This window comes from Oncorhynchus masou, chromosome 1 (genome assembly GCF_036934945.1).
Source record: "Oncorhynchus masou masou isolate Uvic2021 chromosome 1, UVic_Omas_1.1, whole genome shotgun sequence".
Lineage (NCBI taxonomy): Eukaryota > Metazoa > Chordata > Actinopteri > Salmoniformes > Salmonidae > Oncorhynchus > Oncorhynchus masou.
In genome coordinates this window covers 40,701,251-40,728,058 of record NC_088212.1, presented here as the reverse complement: position 1 = coordinate 40,728,058, position 26,808 = coordinate 40,701,251, and the positions used below count along the sequence as shown (strand labels likewise).

The window sequence follows — 26,808 nt, the reverse complement described above, 5'->3', positions numbered from 1 at the left end:
TGAGTGTATGTGTGTGTACGTATGGCCTTGTCTGCCTTCTTTTGCCTGTGTGTGTTGTGTGTTATTCTGTCTGCCAGTCTGTCTCCCCTATATCTTGCTGTGTTAATAATGAGAGTGACAGACTGTTTTTTTTCTTACCCTCCTTTCTTCTTCCCTCGCTCAATCTCTCTCTTTCTCTGTCTTGGAGGGACTCCCAACGGTAATATGCAGGACAGAGAAAGACTTCGGTAGAGGTAAATCTGGCCCCCTTTTTAACATCTATCCGGCTCTCCCTCTCCATCCCTCATTTCCACCTCTTTTCCTCTATCTACTGTATAATTGACCCTCTCCAAATCTATAACCCGCTTTTCTCCCTTACCGTAGGAAGATAACTCATCATGACAGTCCATCACTCCAGTCACCCATTGGTTAGCCAGTCAACCTGCTCTGACAAGCTGGCACAACATCAGCTATGGTAAGTGGGATGAAATGTTATCAGAGCTTCTTATAATTTATTATATGTTGCCCTGTTAATCTACATACACGCGCACACACACACACACACACACACACACAGTCTCCCAATTGGAAAATGCCTGGGTGAATGCCGCGTTCACATGCTAGTCGGAAATAAGAAACTCTGAAATGTTTGAATGCTAACTGGTTGAACATGGCACATGTATAACTACAGTTCTTAGTTCTGACTAGAGTGAGTGAGTGTATGTTAGTGTTTTCAAATACATGCCAATACTTTCCAAGTTTATTTCAGAATACAGTAGAGACAGAATCTAAAAGCCCATGGTTGTTTGGCAGGTATTGAATGTCTTATTGTCATTTTGCTAAAATATTCTCAGAATAGTATACATTTCCTGCACTGTAAAACCGGATAAGTTCTGGCTACTTAAACATTTTTAGGAAACTGATTACCTCAAAACAATTTAGTTAAGAAACTTAAATAGCTGAAGTGTGGAGTATAACATCATATGAGTAATACAAATGTAAATAATTTGAGTAAGGTATACTTACATTTTTCATGTAAGTCAACTTACAATAGTTATTTTGATTTCTCTATACATAAAAACACTAAATAAATGTAGTCAATATGGGGAAGTGAGCACTACATCATCTTTTAAAGTCAGTCACTTTTATTTTCTCCCCAATTGGTAGTTAGTCTTGTCCCAACGCTGCAACTCCTGTACGAACTCGCTAGAGACAAAGGTCGAGAGCCATGTGTCCCCCGAAACACGAACCTGCCAAGCCGCACTGCTTCTTGACACACTGCTCACTTAACCCAGCCGCACCCATGTGTCAGAGAAAACACAGTACAACCGGCGACAGCATGCATCCGCCCGGCCAGCCACAGGTAGTCGCTAGAGCACAATGGGACAAGGACACCCCAGCCGGCCAAACTCTCCCCTAACCCGGACGACGCTGGGCCAATTGTGTGCCACCTCATGAGTCTCCTGGTCGTGGCCAGCTGCATCACAGCCTGGGATCAAACCTCATTCTGAAAGTGACGCCTGTAGCACAGCAATGCAGTGCCTTAGACCACTGCACCGCTCGGGAGACCTAAAGTCAAAGTCGATTAATAAGTATAAGTTGCAATACTTGAAATGTTTGAGTTTAGCAAAGCCCGCCTTACTTAGAAACTATAATCACGTCCGGATGAAATGCATGCCCAAAGTAAACTGCCTGTTACTCAGGCCCAGAAGCTAGGATATGCATATAATTGGTAGTTTGGATAGACACTCTAAAGTTTCTAAAAATGTTAAAATAATGTCTGCAAGTATAACAGAACTTATTTGGCAGGCGATACCCCGAGGACAAACCATCCAGGATTTTTTTGTTGTTGAGGTCACTGTGTTTTCAATTGGTTTTCTATGGGAAACTATATTTATGAGGCATCTGGTTGCAGTTCCTATGGCTTCCACTACATGTCAACAGTCTTTAGAAATTGGTTGATGTTTTTCTTTTGAGAAATGAAGAAGTAGGGTGGTTCAGTGTGAGTGTCAAGCCAAGTGGACTCTATTGTTTGTTGCGGGGGACCTGGAGCTCGCTCCATGTTGATTTTATCCGCTATTGAACACAGTATATTCCGTCTTAAATTTAATCGATTATTTACGTTTTAGGATACCTAAGGTTGGATTAGGAAAGTTGTTTGAAATGTTTGGACCAAGTTTACAGGTAACTTATTAGATAATTTGTAGTCATGTTGGGCGAGTTAGAACCGGTGTATTTCTGTATCAAACATTTTGGGGATATAAAGAAGGAATTTATCAAACAAAGGGACCTTTTGTGATGTTTCTGGGACATTTTGAAGTGCCAACAGGAGAAGATCTTCAAAAGGTAAGGCATGAATTATATCGTTATTTCTGACTTTCGTGTCGCACCTCCCTGGATTAAATGTGTTTGTCATGCATTTGTATGATGGGGCACTGTCCTCAGATAATCGCATGGTTTGCTTTCGCCATAAAGCCTTTTTGAAATCTGACACGGCGGCTGGATAAACAAGAAGTTAAGCTTTATTTTGGTGTATTGCACTTGTGATTTTATGCATTTTGTCCTGTACCTGCAAGTCTGTTTGTTAGGCTATCCAACAGTAAACATTTGTATTCACCCGCAACCTGATAATGACTGGCAGGGTTAGGAACAATGGGAGGAGACTGCCTAAGCCATTTAAACTGGAACAACCATTTCAGTAAGAAGTTCAAAATTCAAACTAAATTATTGGATTAGTTTATAAACATGTATGTTATTTATCTTTGTGTAGTATAAGATTAATCAATCACTCAATGTACATTAAACACAGATTCCAAAATATCGACCCACAGCAGAGCATGCTGGGAAAGGTTGGTGTGACTTCTCATTTTCAGTCAGTATCACATAAACATTGATTTTGAGTTCAATTTACTAGAAGTATGAGTTAAAAATGCCTTTACAGTCCTCTTGTTTTAGAAAAACATACATGTGAAAAAGTTATTTAAAAGGCATCATATCTTATTTACAGACATGCATACAGTACATGATGATAACATAGGTCATAGGAGATCAACACATGCACTATGTCCCCACTCTTTTCTTCACATACTCCAGTAGACTGTCCTGCATGGTCTCACTGTGGAGGATCTGCTGAGGAACAGCCTGTACCATCCAACCCTGTAGAGACAACACACAGCACACACCTGTTTCAATGACTGAAAACAAGGTAAATACTCCACCTTTCCATATGTCGAAATGTTCTGATGCGTTTTACCAGTACTGTGTGACAGATGCTGCCGTAGGTCTTGTCCCCGGCTTGGAGGTACTCCAGGGATGTCCTGACAAAGTCTTCCGCTGTCAGGGTCACCATGTTGGACTTCTGGTAGCCCGTCATTGGGGTGGACACCCCAAATGGGGCCACTGCCTGGACACAGAGACACAGGAGAGAAACAGAGTAAAGCAGACATATAGAGTAGACAGTGTTGAGGCCAGTTCCATTTAAATTCACGCAAGTGGGGAAGTGAATTTACCTTAAAATTCAAGAATAGTAAAATGCCATTTATTTCCCTTACGATTTTTCAATTCTTGATTTAGCTCACCTCCTGAATTCACATTCGCGTTGCTGTACAAACCAATGAATACAATTTGCATTTATTTATTCTACCCTTATTTTACCAGGTAAGTTGACTGAGAAAACATTCTGATTTACAGCAATGACATGGGGAATAGTTACAGGTGAGACGGGGGATGAATTAGCCATCATACAAAGCCAATACTTGTACAAACGATTTGAGGGCCCTCCCCCTTTTATACGAATGTAAAATAGATCCATGCACCCTGATGCATCACTGCACCTGTATCATGACTCTTTTTGCTTTATATTCAGCCTGCAGACCTTGAGAGAACCTCTCCACAAACACCTGTACAAAGACAGCAAGGCAGAAACATTGAGATCACTTTTATTATTTGTTATACAAACGACTAATTCCAGAAGCATCGCGTACAACCGACTGATCATCCTGTGCTTAGAAAGAGATAGCAGGTCTGTACTAGCCTTTGATGCACAGTACATGGTGTACATGGGGGAGGGAACACTGGCCACACCAGAGGAGATGTTCACGATCACTCCCTTCCCTCTGCAGAGGAATTAGACAGTCAGGATTACTCAGGTTCTCCTCTCCTCACATTCATCAACATATGTTCATCCAGTAATTAACAGGATTTTAGATTAGACTAATTATAGTTTCAGTAAAAAATAAACTGGACTTTCAAATTCAATTGACAATGTGAAGTCTCAAATATTGGCTTGAGGAAAACCTCTCCAAAAACACCTCTTCTCCATCCCTGGCAGGACTATTTGGCACATCTGTGGAACAAAGACAAGTCGGTTAAAAACAAAGACACTTAATTAAAGGGATACTTCGGGATTTTGGCAATGAGTCAGGAGCAGGACCGGCGCCAGAAACAAATCCATGGGACGTTTTTTTTCTCTCACAGAACCTCCTATTTGGATGTAGACTGTCATTTTTGATTTGTTTCTTATAATATTAAGTGTTCAATAAATTGTATTCGTGGAGTGCCTTTGTTACAACTATTAACTGTAAGCGTTGGTGTTGGAACCCGGTCTAAGCTTCTTTTTATAACGACAAAATGCAAATAAATACCCCAACCACCAAGTGCAAGGTCAGCAAGATGCATGGTCAAACGACGAAAACATCAGTAGCATAAACATCATTACAAGGGCCAAGTGTGCTTGATAATAGTGAAAATCATCACATAAGCAATAATGACAATATGAATATGGGTTGATAATGCAAGCAAGTCAAAAAGTCAATTGGCAATCAGTTTATGATTTTATTAGTTTGCTTGAGATGTCGGGCCTGCTCCCTCAGTGATCTTGTGCTGATAAAAGCCCGTAAAATTGTCACCTGCTCGTTCTATTGGGAGAAACTCCATAAATACAGGTGTGCCAAGCTTGTAACGTCATACCCAAGGCTATAATTGCTGACAAAGGTGCTTCAACAAAGTACTGAGTAAAGGGTCTGAAAACTTATGCAACTTATTCAGTTTATTTTTTTTATTTTTAATACATTTGCAAAAATGTATGGTCCAGTTTTTGCTTTGTCATTATGGGGTATTATGTGTAGATTGTTGATAAAGGGGAAAAAAGCTATTTAATCCATGTTAGAATACAGTTGTAACAAAATGTGAAAAAGGTCAAGGGGTCTGAATACTTTCCGAATGTACTGTATCTGATGCGGACTGGCAAAAAAGAGAATGTCATGCCATACTCTTAGTTCTGACAGCATCAGATTTCCTGGGCTACACATACTGAGACGCGCTGTTTCGCTTGCCTGGATGGGTCTTTCTGTTGGCGGGTGTCTCGGTCAAATAAGTTATCAATATTTAAACATTTTATTTGGACGAGGCATGAGGTATGTTAGGGCGGGCCAGGCCCCCTAAGGTCTGCCCATAATGCCGGTCTTATGAACTTGTGGATACCATTTTTATGTCTCTGTGTTTAGTATGAAGGAAGTAGTTTAGCCGAGATATTGCTAACTAGCATTAGCACAATGACTGGAAGTCTATGGTATCTACTAGCAGTTACCATAGACTTCCAGTTATTGGACTAGGGTGGGATGCAGGCTTGCTTCTGAAGCTAAGCAGGGTTGGTCCTGGTCAGTCCATGGATGGGAGACCTGGTGGTGTTGGAGGGCCAGTAGGAGGCAACCTTTCCTCTGGTTTCAAAATAAATCCCTGTGTAGGGTGCTATCTTTCAGATGGGATGTTAGAAGGGTGTCCTGACTCTCTGTGGTCACAAAAAGATCCCATGGCACTTATTGTAAGAGTAGTGTTGTTAATCCTAGTGTCCTGGCTAAATTTCCAATCTGGCTCTCATACCATCATGGTCACATAATCATCCCCAGCTTACAAATGGCTCATTCATCCTCTCCCCTGTCATCCTCTCCCTAGGTTGTTGCTGTAAATGAGAATGTGTTAGTTAGTAATTGTGCTAGCACTAGTCAGCAACTTCCTTCAAAAGACATATCCATGAGTTCATCTGGGGAAGTAGATAACGGGCCTCATTGCCAAAATCCCAAAGTATCCCTTTAAGCATAAACTCCACTGATGGGCTTCAATATTTACCAACCTTGACCAAGGCTTTCACGTTGCAGTTGATCACTTTTGTAATTCTCTGGAAGGGAAAAAAAATATAAAAATAAAAAGTGAAGTGTGTTCCTCCTTCCTTGTCATCCACAGGTAACATTTTTATTTTTATTTTATTTAACTAGGCAAGTCAGTTAAGAACAAATTCTTATTTACAATGATGGCCTACCAAAAAGCAAAAGGCCTCCCGCGGGGACAGAGGCTGGGATTCAAATTAAACAAAATAAAATAAAAATATAGGGAAAAACACACATCACAATGAGAGATAACACAGAACTACATAAAGAGACAACTAAGACAACAGCAGAGCAAGGCAGCAACACATGGCAACACAGCATGGTAGCAACACAACATGGTAGCAGCACAAAACACGGTACAAACATTATTGGGCACAGACAACAGCACAAAGGGAAAGAAGGTAGAGACAACAATAGATTACGCAAAGCAGCCAAAACTGTCAGTACGAGTGTCCATGATTGAGTCTATGAAGAGATTGAGATAAAACTGTCCAGCTTGAGTGTTTGCTGCAGCTCATTCCAGTCGCTAGCTGCAGCGAACTGAAAAGACGAGCGACCCAGGGATGTGTGTGCTTTGGGGACCTTTAACAGAATGTGACTGGCAGAGCGGGTGTTGTATATGGAGGATGAGGGCTGCAGTAGATATCTCTGATAGGGGGGGAGTGAGGCCTAAGAGGGTTTTATAAATAAGCATCAACTAGTGGGTCGTGCGACGGGTATACAGAGATGACCAGTTTACAGAGGAGTATAGAGTGCAGTGATGTGTCCTATAAGGAGCATTGTTGGCAAATCTGATGGCCAAATGATAAAGAACATCTAGCTGCTCAAGAGCACCCTTACCTGCCGATTTATAAATTACGTCTCCGTAATCTAGCATGGTCATCTGAATCAGGTTTAGTTTGGCAGCTGGTGTGAAAGAGGAGCAATTACAATAGAGGAAACCAAGTCTAGATTTAACTTCAGTCTACAGCTTTGATATGTGCTGACAATGTACCGTCTAGCTATACTCCCAAGAACTTGTATGAGTTAACTACCTCAAGCTCTAAGCCCTCAGAGGTAGTAATCACACCTGTAATCATGACCTTTGCTTTGGAGTTGTCCAGAACAAGGTTAAGGGCAGAGAAAGCTTGTTGGACACTAAGAAAGCTTTGTTGTAGAGCATGGAACACAACATCCGGGGAGGGGCCAGCTGAGAATAAGACTGTAGCTAAATGGATGAGAGAGCTTCCTACTGCCTGAGCTATGTTGTTGATGTAAATTGAGAAGAGCGTGGGCGCTAGGATCGAGCCTTGGGGTACTCCCTTGGTGACAGGAAGTGGCTGAGACAGAAGATTTTCTGACTTTATACACTGCACTCTTTGAGAAAGGTAGTTAGCAAACCAGGCCAAGCCCAGAAGAATGGAATGATCTACCATATCAAAAGCTTTGGCCGCACAACATTGCTTAGAATCAAGGGCAATGGTGACATCATTGAGGACCTTGAAGGTTGCAGTGACACATCCATAACCTGGGCGGAAACCAGATTTCATACCAGAGAGAATACTATAGATATCAAGAAAGCCAGTCAGTTGATTATTGACAACACTTTTGATAAACAGGGCAAAATAGAAATAGGCCTATAACAGTTAGGATCAGCTTGATCACCCCCTTAAATAAAGCACAAACCGTGGCTGCCTTCCAAGCAATGGGAACCTCCCCAGAGAGGAGAGACAGGCTTGGCGGTGATAGAAAGCGTCTTAACCATCTGACCCAGATGTTTTTTGGGGGTCAAGTTTAGGAGCTCCTTTAGCACCTCGGACTTACTTAACACCTACAGGGAGAAACTTTGTAGCGGGGCAGGGCAAAGAGGGAGGAGCGTCGGAGCTAGTCGCATTAGAAGGGGTGGGAGATCAGGAAATGTTGGACGGGCAAGGAGGCATGGCTGAGTCAATTAGGAATCCTGACTTAATTAAGTGGTGATTAAAGAGCTCAGCCATGTGCTTCTTGTCAGTAACAACCACATAATCAACATTAAGGGACATGGGCAGCTGTGAGGAGTAGGGTTTATTCTGCAGGTCTTTAACCGTTTCCAGAACTTCTTGGGGTTAGACCCAGAGAGAGAGAACTGATCCTTAAAGTAACTAACTTTGGCCTCCCTGACAGCCTGAGTTCACTTATTTCTCATTTGCCTGAACGAGAGCCAGTCAGCCTGAGTATGTGTGTCACGAGCCTTTCGCCAAATGCAAGTGCAATTCTTGAGGTGAATCAACATCAACGTAATAACTGGCATATTATGACATCACACCAGTGGAGCCTGATGGGAGGAGCTATAGGAGGACGGGCTCATTGTAGAGGCTGGAATGAAATCAATGGAATGGAGTCAAACGTGGTTTCAATGTTTGATCTGTTGAATACCGTTCCATTTATTCCATTCAAGCAGTGGAAGCTGCTGAAAGGAGGACAGCTCATAATAATGTCTGGAATGGAGTTAATGGAATGGCATCAAACATGTGATCTCCATGTCATTGATACCATTCCATTGACTCCATTCCAGACATTATTACGAGCCATCCACTCCTCAGCAGCCTCCACTCTGTCACACAGCGTGTTGGATAAAGGTGAGGTGGGGCGAGAGGAAAGGGGAGTGAGAGGAACAGGCAAGAGGACAGGTGAGGTATGAGGACGAGATCTTAATTTGATCACTCTTTTGTTGAAAAGAAAATTTGTGCATAGCAGGAATTGCAAACTTGTAGTGTATTCAAGGTTTAAAAGGCTTCTAAAGTTTGTAATTTCCAATTGAACATTTCAGACTTGATTTGCCCTAACGTCAAATGCATCAGCCCCTACAAAAATGTATATTAATTATAATACACAAAATAATTCACAGTTCCTGTTGCTGCAGGATTCTTTTCCTGCTGTATCAAACTGGCTCAAATTAAGATCCTACATCTGCAGGTGAACCAATATTGTATGTCTCCTCTCACCTGTTCCAGGTCCTTAGTCTGCAGGAACTTGCAGGGAATATGACTAGGCAGAATCCCCACGTTGTTCACTGCATGAATTGGATAAGACCAGGTTAATGCCACTCGGCAGCTGTTATTGGGATAGGATAGGCTACTATTTTTAGAGATCAGTAAATATAACAAGGAGTAATAATGAAGGACAGCGCGCACCTAATACACTGATATTTAAGCCTTTCAGGTTCTCCTCAATGTCTTCATACATGTCATCCTCAGTGAAATCAGCTACGATCACTTTCACTTTCTGACCCGTGGTTTCTGCTGTGAAAGAGAAAGGTCACAAAAAGTTCAAGAGATACATTGACCTAACATCTAAACCAGGGGTGTCGAACTCATTATGCACCGGGGGGCGCATATGGTCTTCATCGACCCTGACGGTGTAGCTTTACTTTCCGTGATTATTAGAGAGCTGGAAACAGTCAGGAAACTCTATAAATGTAGGTCCATTATAATTTCAAAAACAATATATATATATGTTTTTACACAAACCATCCTCGGGATGGATTGAACCCCTGCGAACAGTATGTCTGACACTCCTGATCTTAACCCTCAAAGACAATGTTGCTCATCCCAGAAGAAGGAGGATGTTAATTCCTCCCACCTATCTCCAGTGCCACCCGGTCCAGTTTGTCCTTGGTTCTGCTCAGGATCACCACGTTCAGCCCACGTCCTGCCAGCTGCACAGGTGGGAGAGAACCACATGGAGTTGGTGATGGACAGGTGGGACAGAACCACTGGAGTTAGTGATGGACAGATAGAACCACATGGAGTTGGTGTTGCACGGGGGGATAGAACCACATGGAGTTGGTGTTGCACGGGGGGGATAGAACCACATGGAGTTGGTGTTGCATGGGGGGCGTTAGAACCACATGGAGTTGGTGTTGCATGGGGGGGTTAGAACCACATGGAGTTGGTGTTGCACGGGGGGATAGAACCACATGGAGTTGGTGTTGCACGGGGGGGATAGAACCACATGGAGTTGGTGTTGCATGGGGGGGGGGGTTAGAACCACATGGAGTTGGTGTTGCATGGGGGGGTTAGAACCACATGGAGTTGGTGTTGCATGGGGGGATAGAACCACATGGAGTTGGTGTTGCATGGGGGGGATAGAACCACATGGAGTTGGTGTTGCACCGGGGGGATAGAACCACATGGAGTTGGTGTTGCATGGGGGGGATAGAACTATATGCAGTTAGGGATGGACAGGTGGTATGTCATGAACAGCCACAGTCACATTCAGAGACAGCAATGGTAACTTACCTCAAAGGCGTAAGCCTTCCCTATCCCGTCTGACCCACCAGTGACCACTGCAACAGAGCAAGATGGGATAGGATGTCACTGCAAAATATCTTTACACATTGCTACTGATAGAAGTATCCAGGCAGTACTATTTCCCACCACTAGAGGCTTCATGCACCACAGCATGGGTGGACTGCTCCACTTGGAAGTTTTGTTCCCATCGGGCCTGAAAGTTAGAGCCAAGTCTGATCCAAGCCCGGTAAACTGAAACCCGAGCCCAGGCCCGGTCCAATATCAGAGAAATTAAGTTAGCTTTAACCCGAAAAGGAGCCATATTTCTAAAAAACAGTACATTGATTTAAACTGTTGCTGAGAACAATGCAGAAGAGGCAGGTGACAGAGACTGGAAAACTCACCTAAATTGTGATCAACTGAATGATGAAACTATTGGAATAAAGTAGGCTAATGCAATTGAAGGCATGTATCAAATTGCTGTTTTATACTGAAACTCCCAAAGTCATATCCAAATGTTAACTGTAATTTAAAGCAATAGTCATGTCACCGAGATGATCATTTCGCTCTGCTTTGAGACAAGCCTGGAGGAGTCGTCTTGATAAATCAATTAATAGGCAGGTTTCCATTGACCCAGTTGTATTCGACAAAAGCAATGTCGCAAAAAATAATAATTGCAACATGTGTAATGGAAACGACAGATATAGAAGTCTTCTATATTTGAGGTTCTATGTGTATTTTTTTTCATTGAACCTTTATTTAACTAGGCAAGTCAGTTAAGAACAAATTCTTATTTACAATGACGGCCTAGGAACAGTGGGTTAACTGCCTTGTTCAGGGGGGGCAGAATGACAGATTTAACCTTGTCAGTTCAGGGATTCGATCTAGCAACCTTTCGGTTACTGGCCCAATGCCCTAACCACTAGGCTACCTGCTGCCCCATTACTAGGGGGTAACTAGTCCCCTGAGGTTAACTAGCCACGAGATGTCACCAAACACTTTCCCTGGCTGCCACGGCTCTGTAAGTGAAAAAGGTGTAGATATATTCCAATGAAGTTAGATGTACAAGTAGGAAAGCATTAAAATAAATAATCCACTTGTTTAGAGAGAAACATTTAGATAATTTTTCAGTAAAGTTAGTAATATGTTGGATGAGTGTGTTGGTGGCAACTCGCCTCCACCTTGTCGGGGGTAACTGGCCCCTAGGGGCTAGTTACCCCTATATGGTTATGATGTGTTTCTACCTGTCATTTAGACAATGACTACCCCAGTTAGTGGTAGTTTATGCTAATTTTCTAGTTAGTAGCCTTACTGGCAGTAAATGCTAGCCAGCTAGCTAGTTAGCATAAGCTGCTAGCAGAGCTAGCTAGCATAAGATGCTAGCAGAGCTAGCTAGCAACCTTACTACCTGATCGTCTGAGGTAAAATACATTCCAAAAAGATAATAATTAATTGCAGTTGTAAATGTTTCCACGAGTGACAGAAAGCTTTACAGTTAATGTTACTCTAAAGCCGTTTAGTTATTTTACACAGCATTTTATGTCATATAGCTAGATAGCTAGCTACGTTTTTAAGAGAGCTTTTAAATCTCTCCCTCTGTAGGTCATTAATAATACTTTAAGTCATGTGGTTTGAAAGAAACTGGTTAGTCTTAAGGTACACAGTTCTGGGTGGGGTAGATAGGGTTAAGGGCCATCTGTTAGATTAGGGGTTAGGTGTAAGGATTAGGGGACATTTGTTAGATTAAGGGTCAGGTCTTAGGTTAAGGTTAAGGTTCCTTACAATTACTAATATAATTCAATGTTTTTATTTTCAGATGAGAACATACAAGAAGAAAACAGACTGAAGCAATGAGTCAACACAGCATGCACTGAAGGCAATGGAAAATGGGCATATCTTAAAGGGAGCTGCCAGGGTGCCCAACATTCCATCAAGAACACTACGGCAACGAGGAAAAGGAGGTGAAAAATCCAGGCTTCAGCCAAATGGGTGGGTGCCAGTCTTCTCTTCCACATATGAAAGTGACCTCAACCACATTCAACAATTGGAAAGAACCTTATTTGGCATAACATCATGGGACGTGAGAAGACTCGCCTTCGTTCTGGCAGAGGGGATGGGAATCAAGCAAAGGTTCAAGAAAGGACAGGGGCACGGAGGGGTGGATTGGTTCAGTGGCTTAAGTGCAACCCTCAACTTTCAGTTCGAGTACAGCAAACAACCAGTCTTACAAGGGCTGTGGGCTTTAATAAGCCTAAGGTTGACCAGTTTTTACGGCCTACAAAGATGTTTCAAACAGCTTCAGGCAATGTTCCTTCCAATTCTGTGTAACTTCCAGCAGGTGTTTACTGTGAACACCGAGGCTGTACCTGTTTTAAGTTAGTTTCAGACAGTGTAGGATAAGGTGGCTATTTGATGATAATATAGACGTTCCAGAGTGGCCTACCACCAAAAACAATGGAGAAAATGTATCCCATAACATTTTAATATGGAAATAGCTGTTCTATCATTCAGTCTACAGTAGCAGCCAATGTGTGGCGTTCAATGTAGGCCTACATAATAATACATTATTATTCCCATACCATTATTAGAGAATCAGACAAATTATGCTACTCTCTGCCTATTGGCTACTTACCTTATTCAAGCCTGTCTCAAAATACAACCAATACCTCTAGTACTACCGCCACCACCACTAGCACTACTGCCACTAGCACTACTGCCACTAGCACTACTGCCACTAGCACTACTGCCACCACCTCTACCACCACCACTACTAGCACTACCGCCATCACCTCTACTGTTGTGCTGATTAAAGAAGAAATAAAACTGGCCTTCTTTAGACTAGTTGCATCAGCATTTGTGGGTTCGATTACAGGCTCGAAATGGCCAGAAACAAAGAACTTTCTTCTGAAACTCGTCAGTCTATTCTTGTTCTGAGAAATTACATGTGAGAAATTGCCAAGAAACTGAAGATCTCATACAACGTTGTGTAATACTCCCTTCACAGAACAGCGCAAACTGGCTTTAACCAGAGTAGAAAGAGGAGGGGTTGGCCCTAGTGCACAACTGAGAAAGAGGACAAGTACATTAGTGTCTAGTTTAAGAAACAGGCGCCTCACAAGTCCTCAACTGGCAGCTTCATTAATTAGTACCCACAAAACACCAGTCTCAACTTTTTCCACATTTTGTTAAGTTACAGCCTTATTCTGAAATTGATTAAAACATTTTTTTTTTTTTTTTAAATCAATCTACACACAATACCCCATTGATCAAGGCAGTTAAACCACTGTTCCTACGCCGTCATTGAAAATAAGAATTTGTTCTTTATTTAACTAGGCAAGTCAATTAAGGTAAAATAAATTTAAAAATGATGAAGCGGAAACAGGTTTTTAGAAATGTTTGCAAATGTATTACAAATAAAAACAGAAATAACTTATTTAGATAACTATTCAGACCCTTTGCTAAGAGACTTGAAATTGAGCTCAGGTGCGTCCTGTTTCCATTGATCATCCTTGAGATGTTTCTACAACTTGATTGGAGTCCACCTGTGGTAAACTCAATTGATTGGACATGATTTGGAAAGGTACACACCTGTCTATATAAGGTCCCACAGTTGAAAGTGCATGTCAGAGCAATGAGGTCGAAGGAATTGTCTGTAGAGTGCCGAGACAGGATTGTGTCGAGGCACAGATCTGGGGAAGGGTACCAAAACAGTTCGGCAGCATTGAACATCATGAACACAGTGGCATCCATCATTCTTAAATGGAATAAGTTTAGAAGCAACAAAACTCTTCCTAGAGCTGGCTGCCTGGCCCAACTGAGCAATTGGGGGAGAAGGGCTTTGGTCAGGGAGGTGACCAAGAACCTGATAGTCACTCTGACAGAGCTCTAGAGTTCTTCTGTGGAGATGGGAGAACCTTCCAGAAGGACAACCGTCTCTGCACACTCCACCAATCAGGTGTTTATGGTAGAGACGGAAGCCACTCCTTAGTAAAAGGCACATGACATCCACTTGGAGTCAGACTGGGGCGAAAGTTCACCTTCCAAAAGGACAGCGACCCTATGCACACAACCAAGACATAGCAGGAGTGGCTTCAGGACAAGACTGTGTCACGCACTGATCTGTTTTCACTTGTCCTTGTGATTGGCTCCACCCCCTCCAGGTGTTGCTGATTTCCCCCAGTGTATTTATCCCTGTGTTGCCTGTCTCTCTGTGCCAGTTAGTCTTGTATGTTCCAAGTCAACCAGTGTTTTTCCCGTTCTCCAGCTTTTTGCATTTCTCCTTTTTCTAGTCCTCACGGTTTTGACCCTTGCCTGTTCTGGACTCTGTACCTGCCTGCCTTACCATTGTACCTGCCTGCCTTACCATTCTGCCTGCCCTGACCTCAAGCCTGTCTGCCACTCTGTACCTCCTGGACTCTGATCTGGTTTTGCCTGTCCACGACCATTCTCTTGCCTACTACTTTTGGATTAATAAACATTGTAAGACTCCAACCATCTGCCTCCTGTGTCAGCATCTGGGTCTCGCCTTGTGTCATGATACTCTGAATGTCCTTGAGTGACCCAGCCAGATCCCGGACTTGAACCCGATCAAATATCTCTGGAGACCTTACAATAGCTGTGCAGCGACACTCCCCATCCAACCTGACAGAGCTTTAGAGGATCTGCAGAGAAGAAATGGGAGAAACTCCCCAAATACAGGCGTCCCAAGCTTGTAGCGTCATAACCAAGAAGACCCGAGATTGTAATCGCTTCCAAAGGTGCTTCAACTAAGTACTGAGCAAAGAGTCTGAATACTTATGAAAATGTCATAATTCAGTTTTAATAGCATTTCTCAAAACCTGTTTTTGCTTTGTCATTATGCGGTAGTGTGCAGATTGATTATTTCTGTAATTCTGTATCCATTTTAGAATAAAGGCTGTAGTGTAACAAAATGTGGAAACAGTCAAGGGGTCTGAATACTTTCCGAATGCACTGTAACCATACTAAACGTAACATATCATACTAATTTGAGTGTTCCGGATTTACATTTACTATATATAATTTACTTTAAATTGATTCTGCCGCGAGAAAACAATCAATATAACATATGTTCTGGTACTGTCAATCGGTGGCTCGCTTTTGGAGTCAGGTCCAGGCATGGTTGTTATGTCATAATATCAGGGTTCAGATCAACCTGCAGACTGTATTGTTACGGGATCTGAAAAACCACAATCCGTCAATGGGAAATATTATTATTCTCTTGGGTAAAGTATTTATTTTTAGAGCAATATTAGTAGAAATGCTACAAATGGGGAGGTTCAGGTCCCTCATAAGACATCATTGTGAAATGGAGGGCTGTAATTTCAAATGGAAATAGCAAAATGACATTATACTGGAAAAGATGGGTGAATCTGTGAACATTAGAGGGTTGGAGTTAAGATCATAATGGTGGATTGGCCGCTGTGGGTGAAAATCCAGCACTTGAAGAAAGAAGAAATTAGGAACATATGTATAATTATTTAACTACAGGTACCGTAGATGTGAGAGAAAATAGCTGTAAGTCGCAGTAGAAGTATTGTTGTCCATTAGTTTATCCAATCAGGGTAGGTATGATAGGGGGAAAAAACGATTAAATTGATAGAATCCCCCCCCCCCCCCAGACCCCCACCCTCTCTAAAGTTGTCAGTGATGAAATTCAAACACGCAACATTTTGGTTGCTAGACATTCAAGTTATACGCCTGACCCTTCTTCAGTTTTTTCCTTAAGTAACCTTCTGTTTTATGTAACCATACCAAGCTTAACATATCATACTAATTTGAGTGCACTGAATTTATTTTTACTGTTACGTCTAGTAAAATGAGACCAGGCCGGTGCCTGGTAAATGCATGGCCTGGTAAATGCATGGCCTGGTGCCATTCCATTGGTCACTCCACCCACTCGGGGCCCTGGCCATGCAAAATGAACTGTCCCAATTCATCATGATGTCAATTGGCTTGTTCTCACTGGCTGATGCATGATGGGTCCTATTTAAACCCTGTAATTTCCTTGTTTGAGAGACAGGACCGGGAACGGGTTTGTATGCTGACAGGTTTTTCAGGCATGATTGAGCCTGGGTTTTCTTTTGAACCCATTTTTTTATTTGGTTTAATGTTCCTTGTTGCTCAGTCCAGTTTCTTTTCTTTTGTAAGTAATTGTACAAGTCGCCGGCTGTTTTAGCCTCACCCTGGTAAGAAAAAACAATTCTGCATTGTTGCCTCCTCACGGTTAAAATCCAACTGCCACAGGAGGTTGGTTGCACCTAAATTGGGGAGAATGGGCTTGTGGTAATGACTGAATGATATGAAATGGTTTCAAGGTGTTTGATACCAATCCGTTTGCTCAGTTCCAGCCATTATTATGAGCCGTTCTCCCCTCAGCAGCACCCACTGCCAACCACATGGTAAACTTCACACACAGACACACACTGTGGCTGTAGCTTTGGATAGTGAACAAAGAAGTTCAGAATAACAACCTTCGAGATGGAACCGAATGGAACACGAAAGCCCTGGAATGTTCTTCTCTGAGGGGAAGGGAGGGGTGTTGAAGGGAGCATTGGTTAGTGACCCTATTATAACAAAGGCAGCAGCATATGAAAACTGTGGTGTTTGGCTGGAGCTGAGTGGTCTCAGGGCTATCCAAGCTAGCCGGTGTCTCTTTTTCTCTCAATAGCAAGATGTGGTTATCTAGCCTCTGACTGTACAGTGTTAGGAATGTCTATTCTTCTCTTACTACTAGTCTTCTCCTGCATCGCTTCAGGGCAGAGAGCTGAAGTAAGAACAGATGCAAAGCACACCAGAAACCTCCCACAGTCAAATTAGAAATCACACGGTATGGGACACTACACAACGAAATACACACACACACACACACACACACACACACACACACACACACACACACACACACACACACACACACACACACACACACACACACACACACACACACACACACACACACACACACACACACACATTGAAGGCTACACACACTCCAACCTAACACTGAAAAAGGCTTGATTGTGAAAGGAAAGAGAAACACACTCATGTTCCTTTGATTTCCAATGAGCTGGAAAGACTCCTCCAAGTTAAGGTGAAAGAAAGGAATAATTCACCCGGAACATACTGTTCTAAAGGCTTTTTTCCCATGTACTTGATTGGAATGGAATGAAAGTGGAGCTTGGGAAAAAGGAGGCCGTCATGCTGGGTATTGTTGGTCCTTCATGGTGAAAGAGAACACCACAGCATTAGCTAGCACTGAGGGAGGCGGAACAGCTCAGCTCAGAGAAGAAGACGGCCCAGTAACACCAGGAGACTGCTGCCTCAGGAACACAGGAAGTTGATGTGTGTTTGTTTAACCTTCAGTCTGTGTTCGTGTGTATGTTTGTGTAGCCTCTAGTGTGTGTTTGTGTCCGTGTCTATGTTTTGTTTGCGTTGCCCAGAAGATGATCTGATAGGAAAGTGACTCTGAGATTTTCAGCAAAGACTTGTATAACTAAACCAAAATGGACCATAGCCTGTTGTATCCAATGGGAACAAATGAGTCATAGTGGGCAGAACAAGCAAGAAGGTGGGCAGATCCAAGCACGAGGTAGCGAGAGCCTATTGGCACATTCTAGCATATGTCTGCAAATTTCCGTTAGGGAACGCCTACTCTGAAGTGGCCATGTGCAATAACTCAATTCGCCTGTGCATTTCGCCTGTACAACGCTATTTTTTTAAAACTTTCGCAAAGGGTAAAGTCTATAAAACTTAGTCCACTCTGTTCATAACAGATTTTAGTTATGGGAACAGAAAACTTTGATGAGAATATGTGCAAAATGTCAGCCAAAATCCATCTCGTTCCATCTTCTCCCAATGCCGGCCAGTGGGCTTCCTATCAATACCATATTTGTTAGTGAGTGGAAACGCTAAGCGGATGCTTCACATTTATCTGTGCTTTCAGCCTCCCATAGAGGGCTGGCCATCATTGGTGACCTCGGTATAAATGTCATGCTGGTGTGTCAACATGCCTGGTATGGCAACTGTTCTCTCTGCTACTGTATGACAAGCGGTACCGGAGCGCCAAGTCTAGGTCCAAGAGGCTTCTAAACAGCTTCTACCCCCAAGCAATAAGACTCCTGAACATCTAGTCAAATGGCTACCCATACTATTTGCACCCCCCCCTTACACCACTACTACTCTCAGTTGTCATCTATGCATAGTCACTTTAATAACTCTAGCTACATGTACATACCACCTCAACTCACCGGTGCCGACGCACATTGGCTCTGTATCGGTATCCCCCCTGTATATAGTCTCGCTATTGTTATTTTACTGCTGCTCTTTAATTACTCTCTTATCCATTTTTTTTTTAAACTGCATTGTTGGTTAGGGGCTTATAAGTAAGCATTTCACTGTAAGGTCTACCAATACACCTGTTGTATTCGGCACATGTGACTTATAAAATGTGATTTTATTTGATACAGCAGACTTCACACGTAGGCTACACGGGCAGGGGTATTAAAGCCTTATGAGGTCCGGAGTACTGCTGGTTTTCTGTTCTACCTATAATTAATTGCACACACCTGGTGTTCCAGGTCTAAATTAGGGAGTGAACATTATTTTATATTAAGGGTTACATGGAGAAAATCAGACCTCTCTGAAATAATAATTTGATGGCCCTCCCTTCAGCAAAATATATTTTGATTTAAATGCTCCCTGAATGCTCGGGGAGAAAAAATAAATGACCCTCCCCTATACCCAAAATAATAATTAAAACATAGTGGATAGCAGAGAACATGCCTACCATTTACCCTCACTTCTTGGACAGACCAGAGTCTTAGATATGCAGTTTTAGAAACTGTTCTTCGTCCTGTAAGCCTTACATGGCAACACAGGTATTTTTAGAGCACAGGGCTATGAGTCATTAGGTTGCGGGTTTCCAGACCACCATGGACAAGAGTAGGGATGGAAATATCTCCTTTATAGTTAAAGCATTGCATGAATCTATCATCGTGTTTGCAGGTCCGAGATAAAAAAGCTTTTTATAAACATTTCATGCAATTCTCCATAATTTCAGAATTGCAGAATTGTTTTTAATACCACACAAATTACAGAAATAACAGGCTAAGAATGGGGTAGGCCTATGCTTTGTGTCCTTTTCTTTAATAAAATGGTAGGCCTATGGCATACCCTCTCATGCCCCCTCAAGATTTGTCATGGGTCCCCAGATCCTCAAAAAGTTTGACAGCTGCACCATCAAGAGCATCCTGACCGGTTGCATCACCGCCTAGTGTGGCGCTACAGAGGCTAGTGTGTACGTCCCAGTACATTACTTGGGCCAAGCTTCCTGACATCCAGGATCTACATATTTTCTAGGCGGTGTCAGAGGAAGGCCCAAAAAATTGTCAAAGACTCCAGTCACCCAAGGCATAGACTCTCTGCTACCGCACGGCAAGCAGTACCGGAGCGCCAAGTCGAGGACCAAAGGGCTCCCAAGCCATAAGACTGCTGAACAATGAATCAAATTGCCACCTGGACTATTTACATTGACCCCCACCCCCTTGTTTTAACACCACTGCTACTCACTGTTTATTATGTATGCATAGTCACTTTACAAATTACCTCGACTAACCTATACCCCCGCACATTGACTCTGTACCGGTATCCCCTATATTTAGCCTAGTTATTGTTGTGTAATTTTGTTGTTACTTTTTTAGTTTTTTTCACTTTAGTTTATTTAGTAAATATTTTCTTAAATCTATTTCTTGAACTGCATTGTTGGTTAAGGTCTTGTAAGTAAGCATTTCACGGCATTTCACCTGTTGTATTCGGCGCATGTGACAATAACATTTTATTTGAATTTGAGTCTTGGTTTTAACTGAACAGCCCTAATTTCATCTGTCAAACACGTAGGCCCACCTCTTGTTTTTTAAATAGGAAGAAATAGGCTCCAACATAAAGGCCTGTTGTTGTTAGTAAAGTCTAATTAAAATGAAGATGGTTTAAATGAATTATGCATACTTGAATTTGCCTACTTTCAGCACCATGAGCTGTCTATTTCCGATTGATTGTGCCGCGGCTGCTGCTTCAAGTTTCAGCAGCACAATGTAAGTTACTTGAATCTGGTTTATTGTGAGGTCAATAACTCTGATAAATACATCATGGGCAAGAAACATTGTTTTTAATAAAATAAATTATAGTAGTAGCAAGCTATCAAAGTTGACCTCCGGTCCTCCTCCTCATCTTCGCGGACTAGCCTATATAGGCTTTAGGCTAGTCCGCGCGCAAGACTATTTGGACTACAGTAGGCCTAATCCCAAATTATTTCCAGAAGAAACCGTTGCCTTTCCTCCAGAACGGCCACCGTAGGCCTACACAGCACAGACATTAGTTAGCCAGCACACAAAAAAGTTTGGAATCAGCAAGAGCATAGCAGGCCGGGGCTCAGGGTTGGAATATCCAGCCTAGTTTCATTTACACTATCCCAGCAGCTATATTAGAAATATAGCTGCTCTGTGCTTCTCCATGCATGCCCTACATAGCCTATAGGGTATAGGTCATTTGATTGAGACCACCCTACAATTGATATTGCCCACCCAGTGGAGAATCAGAGATGAGGGGCGGCATCGGGCACACTTGATATGTAGCCTACTAACCCGCCCCCATTTTCCTCTAGGTAACCATTCTGTAAATTTCAATCCATCCCTTGGAGGGGAAGAATGACAAAAAGCAGTCAAATTGGTTTCGAGGTCCAGATTTGAATTGGAGGGATATGGGGTATACAGTATATAATTACATGTGATAGGAAAGGACAATACTAATACACCATGGGTATTCAACCGGGGGTCCTGCAGGTGGTGTTTGAAAATATACACTGAGTGTACAAAACATTAGGAACATGCTCTTCCCAAGACATAGACTGACCAGGTGAAAGTTATGATCCCTTATTGATATCAGCTGTTAAATCCACTTCAGCCAGTGTAGATGAAGGAGGGAAGACAGGTTAACTTATTTGGGATAGGGGGCAGCATTTTCAGTTTTGGATGAATAGCGTGCCCAGAGTAAACTGCCTCCTACTCAGTCCCAGATGCTAATATATGCATATTATTATTATATGGGATAGAAAACACTCTGAAGCTTCTAAAACTGTTTGAATGATGCCTGTGAGTATAACAGAACTCATATGGCAGGCAAAAACCTGAGAAAAAATCCAAACAGGAAGTGGGAAATCTGAGGTTTGTAGTTTTTCAACTCAGCCCCTATCGAATTCACAGTGGGATATGGGTTATTTTGCACTTCCTAAGGCTTCCACTAGATGTCAACCGTCTTTAGAACGTTGTTTTAGGCTTCTACTGTGAAGTGGGAGCGAATGAGAGCTGTTTGATTAAGGGATCTGGCAGCAGCCTCGTTTTCAGTCGCGCGTTCACATGAGGTCTCTCTCGTTCCATTGCTTTTCTACAGACAATGGAATTCTATGGTTGGAACATTATTGAACATTTAGAATAAAAACATCCTAAAGATTGATTCTATACTTAGTTTGACAAGTTTCTTCGACCTGTATTATAACTTTTTGAAGTTTCCGTCCGACTGAACCTGAACGCGTGTTTGGAAAATAAGCTATTTGGACATAAATGATGGACATTATCAAACAAATCAAACTTTTATTGTGGAACTGGGATTCCTGGGAGTGCATTCTGATGAAGATCATCAAAAGGTAGGTGAATATTTATGCTATTTATGACTAATGTTGACTGTGCAACATGGCGGATATTTCTTTTGGCTGTTTTGGGCTCTGAGCACCGTACTCAGATTATGCTTTTTCCGTAAAGTTGTTTTGAAATCTGACACAGCGGTTGCATTAAGGAGAAGTTTATCTATATTTCCATGTATAACAAATGTATTCTCATCAACATTTATAATGAGTATTTCTGTAAATTCATGTCTCCCTCTGCAAAAATACTGCATGTTTTGGAACTACTGAACATAACATGCAAATGTAAAATAAGATTTTTGGATATAAATATGAACTTTACCGAACAAAACATACATGTATTGTGTAACATGAAGTCCTATGAGTGTCATCTGATGAAGATCAAAAGGTTAGTGATTAATTTTATCTCTATTTGTGCTTTTTGTGACTCCTCTCTTTGGCTGGAAAAATGGCTGGGTTTTTCTGTGAGTTGGTGGTGACCTAACAATCGTTTGTGGAGCTTTTGCTGTAAAGCATTTTTTAAATCAGACACTGTGGCTGGATTAATGGGAATTTTATCTTTAAAATTGTGCCTAATACTTGTATGTTTGAGAAATTTGATTCATGAGATTTCTGTTGATTTGTATTTCCGCTAGTGGAATCGCAGTCCTAGACAGGTTAAATAAGGATTTTTAAGCCGAGAGACAATTAGACATTGATTGTGTATGTGTACCATTCAGAGGGTGAATGGGCAAGACAAAAGATTTCACTGCCTTTGACTGGGATATGGCAGTACAGTGGGGCAAAAAAGTATTTAGTCAGCCACCAATTGTTCAAGTTCTCCAACTTAAAAAGATGAGAGAGGCCTGTAATTTCCATCATAGGTACACTTCAACTATGACAGACAAAATGAAAAGGAAAAAAAATCACATTGTAGGATTTTTAATGAATTTATTTGCAAATTATGGTGGAAAATAAGTATTTGGTCAATATCAAAAGTTTATCTCAATACTTTGTTATATACCCTTTGTTGGCAATGACAGATGTCAAACGTTTTCTGTAAGTCTTCACAAGGTTTTCACACACTGTTGCTGGTATTTTGGCCCATTCCTCCATGCAGATCTCCTCTAGAGCAGTGATGTTTGGGGGCTGTTGCTGGGCAACACAGACTTTCAACTCCCTCCAAAGATTTTCTATGGGGTTGAGATCTGGAGACTGGCTAGGCCACTCCAGGACCTTGAAATGCTTCTTACGGAGCCACTCCTTCGTTGCCCGGGTGGTGTGTTTGGGATCATTATCTTGCTAAAAGACCCAGCCACGTTTCATCTTCAATGCCCTTGCTGATGGAAAAAGGTTTTCACTCAAACTCTCACGATACATGGCCCCATTCATTCTTTCCTTTACACGGATCAGTCGTCCTGGTCCCTTTGCAGAAAAACAGCCCCAAAGCATGTTTCCCACCCCCATGCTTCACAGTAGGTATGGTGTTCTTTGGATGCAACTCAGCATTCTTTGTCCTCCAAACACGACGAGTTGAGATTTTACCAAAAATGTCTATTTTGGTTTCATCTGACCATATGGCATTCTCCCAATCTTCTTCTGGATCATCCAAATACTCTCTAGCAAACTTCAGACGGGCCTGGACATGTACTGGCTTAAGCAGGGGGACACATCTGGCACTGCAGGATTTGAGTCCCTGGCGGCGTAGTGTGTTACCGATGGTAGGCTTTGTTACTTTGGTCCCAGCTCTCTGCAGATCATTCACTAGGTCCCCCCGTGTGGTTCTGGGATTTTTGCTCACCGTTCTTGTGATCATTTTGACCCCACGGGGTGAGATCTTGCGTGGAGCCCCAGATCGAGGGAGATTATCAGTGGTCTTGTATGTCTTCCATTTTCTAATAATTGCTCCCACAGTTGATTTCTTCAAACCAAGCTGCTTACCTATTGCAGATTCAGTCTTCCCAGCCTGGTGCAGGTCTACAATTTTGTTTGTGGACAGGTGTCTTTTATACTGATTCAAGTTCAAACAGGTTCCATTAATACAGGTAACGAGTGGAAGACAGAGGAGCCTCTTAAAGAAGAAGTTACAGGTCTGTGAGAGCCAGAAATCTTGCTTGTTTATAGGTGACCAAATGCTTATTTTCCACCATAATTTGCAAATAAATTCATTAAAAATCCTACAATATGATTTTACGGATTTTTTTTCTCATTTTGTCTGTCATAGTTGAAGTGTACCTATGATGAAAATTACAGGCCTCATCTTTTTAAGTGGGAGACCTTGCACAATTGGTGGCTGGCTAAATACTTTTTTTGGATTTGAGTGTGTCAAGAACGGCAATGCTGCTGGGTTTTCCACGTTCAACAGTTTCTTGTGCCAACTTGACTCAACTGTGGGAAGCATTGGGGTCAACATGGGCCAGCATCCCTGTGGAATGCTTTCGACACTTTGTAGTCCTTGCCCCAAATGAATTGAGGCTGTTTTGAGGGAAAAAGGAGGTGCAACTCAATAGTAGGAAGGTGATCCTAATGTTTTAGGACAATATCAACTGTTCAGAGACTGGGTGAATCAGGCTTTCATGGTCGAATTGCTGCAAAGAAACCACTACTAAAAAGGACACCAATAAAAAGAAGACTTGCTTGGTCCAAGAGACACGAGCAATGGACATTAGACTGGTGGAAATCTGTCATTTGTAAAAATATATTTGGATTTGTCTTACACTTTTTTTGGCTACTACATGATTCCATGTGTTATTTCATAGTTTGTCTTCACTATTATTCTACAATGTAGAAAACCCCTTGAATGAGTAGGTGCCCAGACTTTTGACTGGTGCTGTATACATTTAAAAAAAAGTATAATATAATGGCGAGATGCTTATGTCTCCGCCCTAACAATGAGAGTCGTTGTCCCAAAGGCGGAAAAGAAGACTACAAGATTAGGTCCAAAATAAACCCATAAAAACACATTGGGTTTATTTTGGACAGATTTTGGCAAGAGTGAAACCTCTCCCTTTGCCTCTTCCTCTCTGCCAACAGTAGAAAAGAGGGGAATATCTTCTTTCTAATGATAACTTTGTTTCACCTCCTAATACTGAGCAAATTACACTCACTGGAGTATCTGACATAGGCTTTGAAAAAGTAGCCGCGAGTACCAGTCATGGTTTAATTACGCTGTCTGCTGGCACTCTTTCTTAACTTGGAATTACATTTTTTGCCAACATATTGCTAACCTTTGTTCGCTAATTGCAGCTGTTTAGCTGGTTTAACATGTTTGGAGTAGGGCTGGCACAATTATTGTATAATCATCATCTCAATACATTCATTTTAGGAGAAGGGGGAGTCAACATTAAATTCAAGTAGATATGGTTTAACCAAGAGCAGTTGGTAAAGTTGAAGGGGAAGCTTCATTTGCAAAAGTTCTATAAACAGTCAAAACCATTATTTTTTCTGAGACACTTGTGTCATCAAAGCTGTGTTGTATTCATTAGGTATGTCTTTCAAAGATGCATTACAAGCTCCATTTATTTTTATTTTTTTTGCATTTACATGACAATTATGAATGACCTAAAATTCCATAATCGTCACAGCCCTAGTTTGGAGTTAGCCTATTAGCTAGAAAGGTATGCTAGAGTTTACACTTCTTTCAATGTTAATGTTGGCAGATCAAAACAATGAAAAACTATTGACAAATTTCATTTGAAAATATTGATTACATATCATCATTCACTGGATAATATGATGGGGGTCCATGGGTCGCCGGTTTGCCTGGGTAGGAAAAGGTTGAAGACCCCTGCCATACACCGTTTACACTTAGTTTAAAGTATCTTAACAGTGTGTAGACATCATGCTTGCTTTTCCTGGGCTCTATGTCAGTCAGTTCAGTAATCTCCCCAGGTGACCCTGTCAGATGACACACTTCATCCCCGCCAGATAATACAGCGTGTCAACATAACATCAACGTGATAATAAAATGGCATTGATAGCTGTGGTGTAAAAAAAACAAACCATTTACCCACCTATATTCTATAAAGCCTCCTTACTGATCCACCCAGCTGTGAGTGACCTTATCGAGTGTTTCCCAGACATTTAACGATCTGGAAAATGTTTTAATAATGGGCTTTAATCCCGTTCCAGATAGAACTCTTTGTTCTTCAGTATAATTTGCACAGTGGGGTCACAAGTTGCCACATTTCATTACATTCAGTACAATACCTTAGAAGCAAGTTGAGACCACAAGGTGGAACAGGGACTGAAGGAGGACTGTCATGTAGTGCTCATACAAAGATTGAATTTACATAATTCGTTTGTAAAACCTCATGAAACATGTTTACAGATTCTTCTTCCTAATAATTTACTTATAATCAGTAATGTAACTTCAGCGCATGTCAGTTATTTATTCTGGGTAAACACACACACAACACAACCACACACACACAGAGAGAGAGAGAGCTCACCTGCCCACTCTCCCATTGATGTAAAGAAGGAATCTGGCTGCGGAAAGCAAACTCTGGGATAAAGCATCTTAGCGAAGCGGACCATTTTCACTCCATAAAATACTACGACTGCAGCACCAAGGCAGACAAAGAACAGCTCTATTAAATCCATGGCAGACCCACTGGCTCTTTAAGATTGTCTGGCTGCAACAACAAACTCGGCCTGTGTGTGAGAATGTGTACGTCTGCTCTGACCACAACACAATTCCTCAGCCCAGACATACACACAGGGG

The 26,808-nt window shown here is 41.9% G+C and overlaps 1 protein-coding gene across 3 annotated transcripts; it reads right to left on the bottom strand.

The window, feature by feature from the left end:
- Positions 1 to 2,479: 2,479 nt before the first annotated feature.
- Positions 2,480 to 26,808, bottom strand: hsd17b3 (hydroxysteroid (17-beta) dehydrogenase 3). Of its 3 annotated transcripts, none has more exons than XM_064971721.1 (11): positions 26,537 to 26,808; positions 10,403 to 10,449; positions 9,744 to 9,819; positions 9,296 to 9,400; positions 9,107 to 9,174; positions 6,110 to 6,154; positions 4,290 to 4,324; positions 4,013 to 4,094; positions 3,813 to 3,878; positions 3,233 to 3,382; positions 2,480 to 3,135 (listed from the first exon to the last, which is right to left on the bottom strand). In XM_064971721.1, exons 1-11 carry the CDS (start codon positions 26,685 to 26,687, stop codon positions 3,040 to 3,042), a joined length of 921 nt encoding a protein of 306 aa, XP_064827793.1. In that variant the 5' UTR covers positions 26,688 to 26,808; the 3' UTR covers positions 2,480 to 3,039. The 3 variants fall into 3 exon arrangements, with proteins under 3 accessions (XP_064827793.1, XP_064827784.1, XP_064827801.1); XM_064971712.1 differs by having other exon boundaries at positions 9,296 to 9,403; positions 26,537 to 26,806; XM_064971729.1 differs by lacking the exons at positions 3,813 to 3,878; positions 4,013 to 4,094; positions 4,290 to 4,324 and having other exon boundaries at positions 9,296 to 9,403; positions 26,537 to 26,807.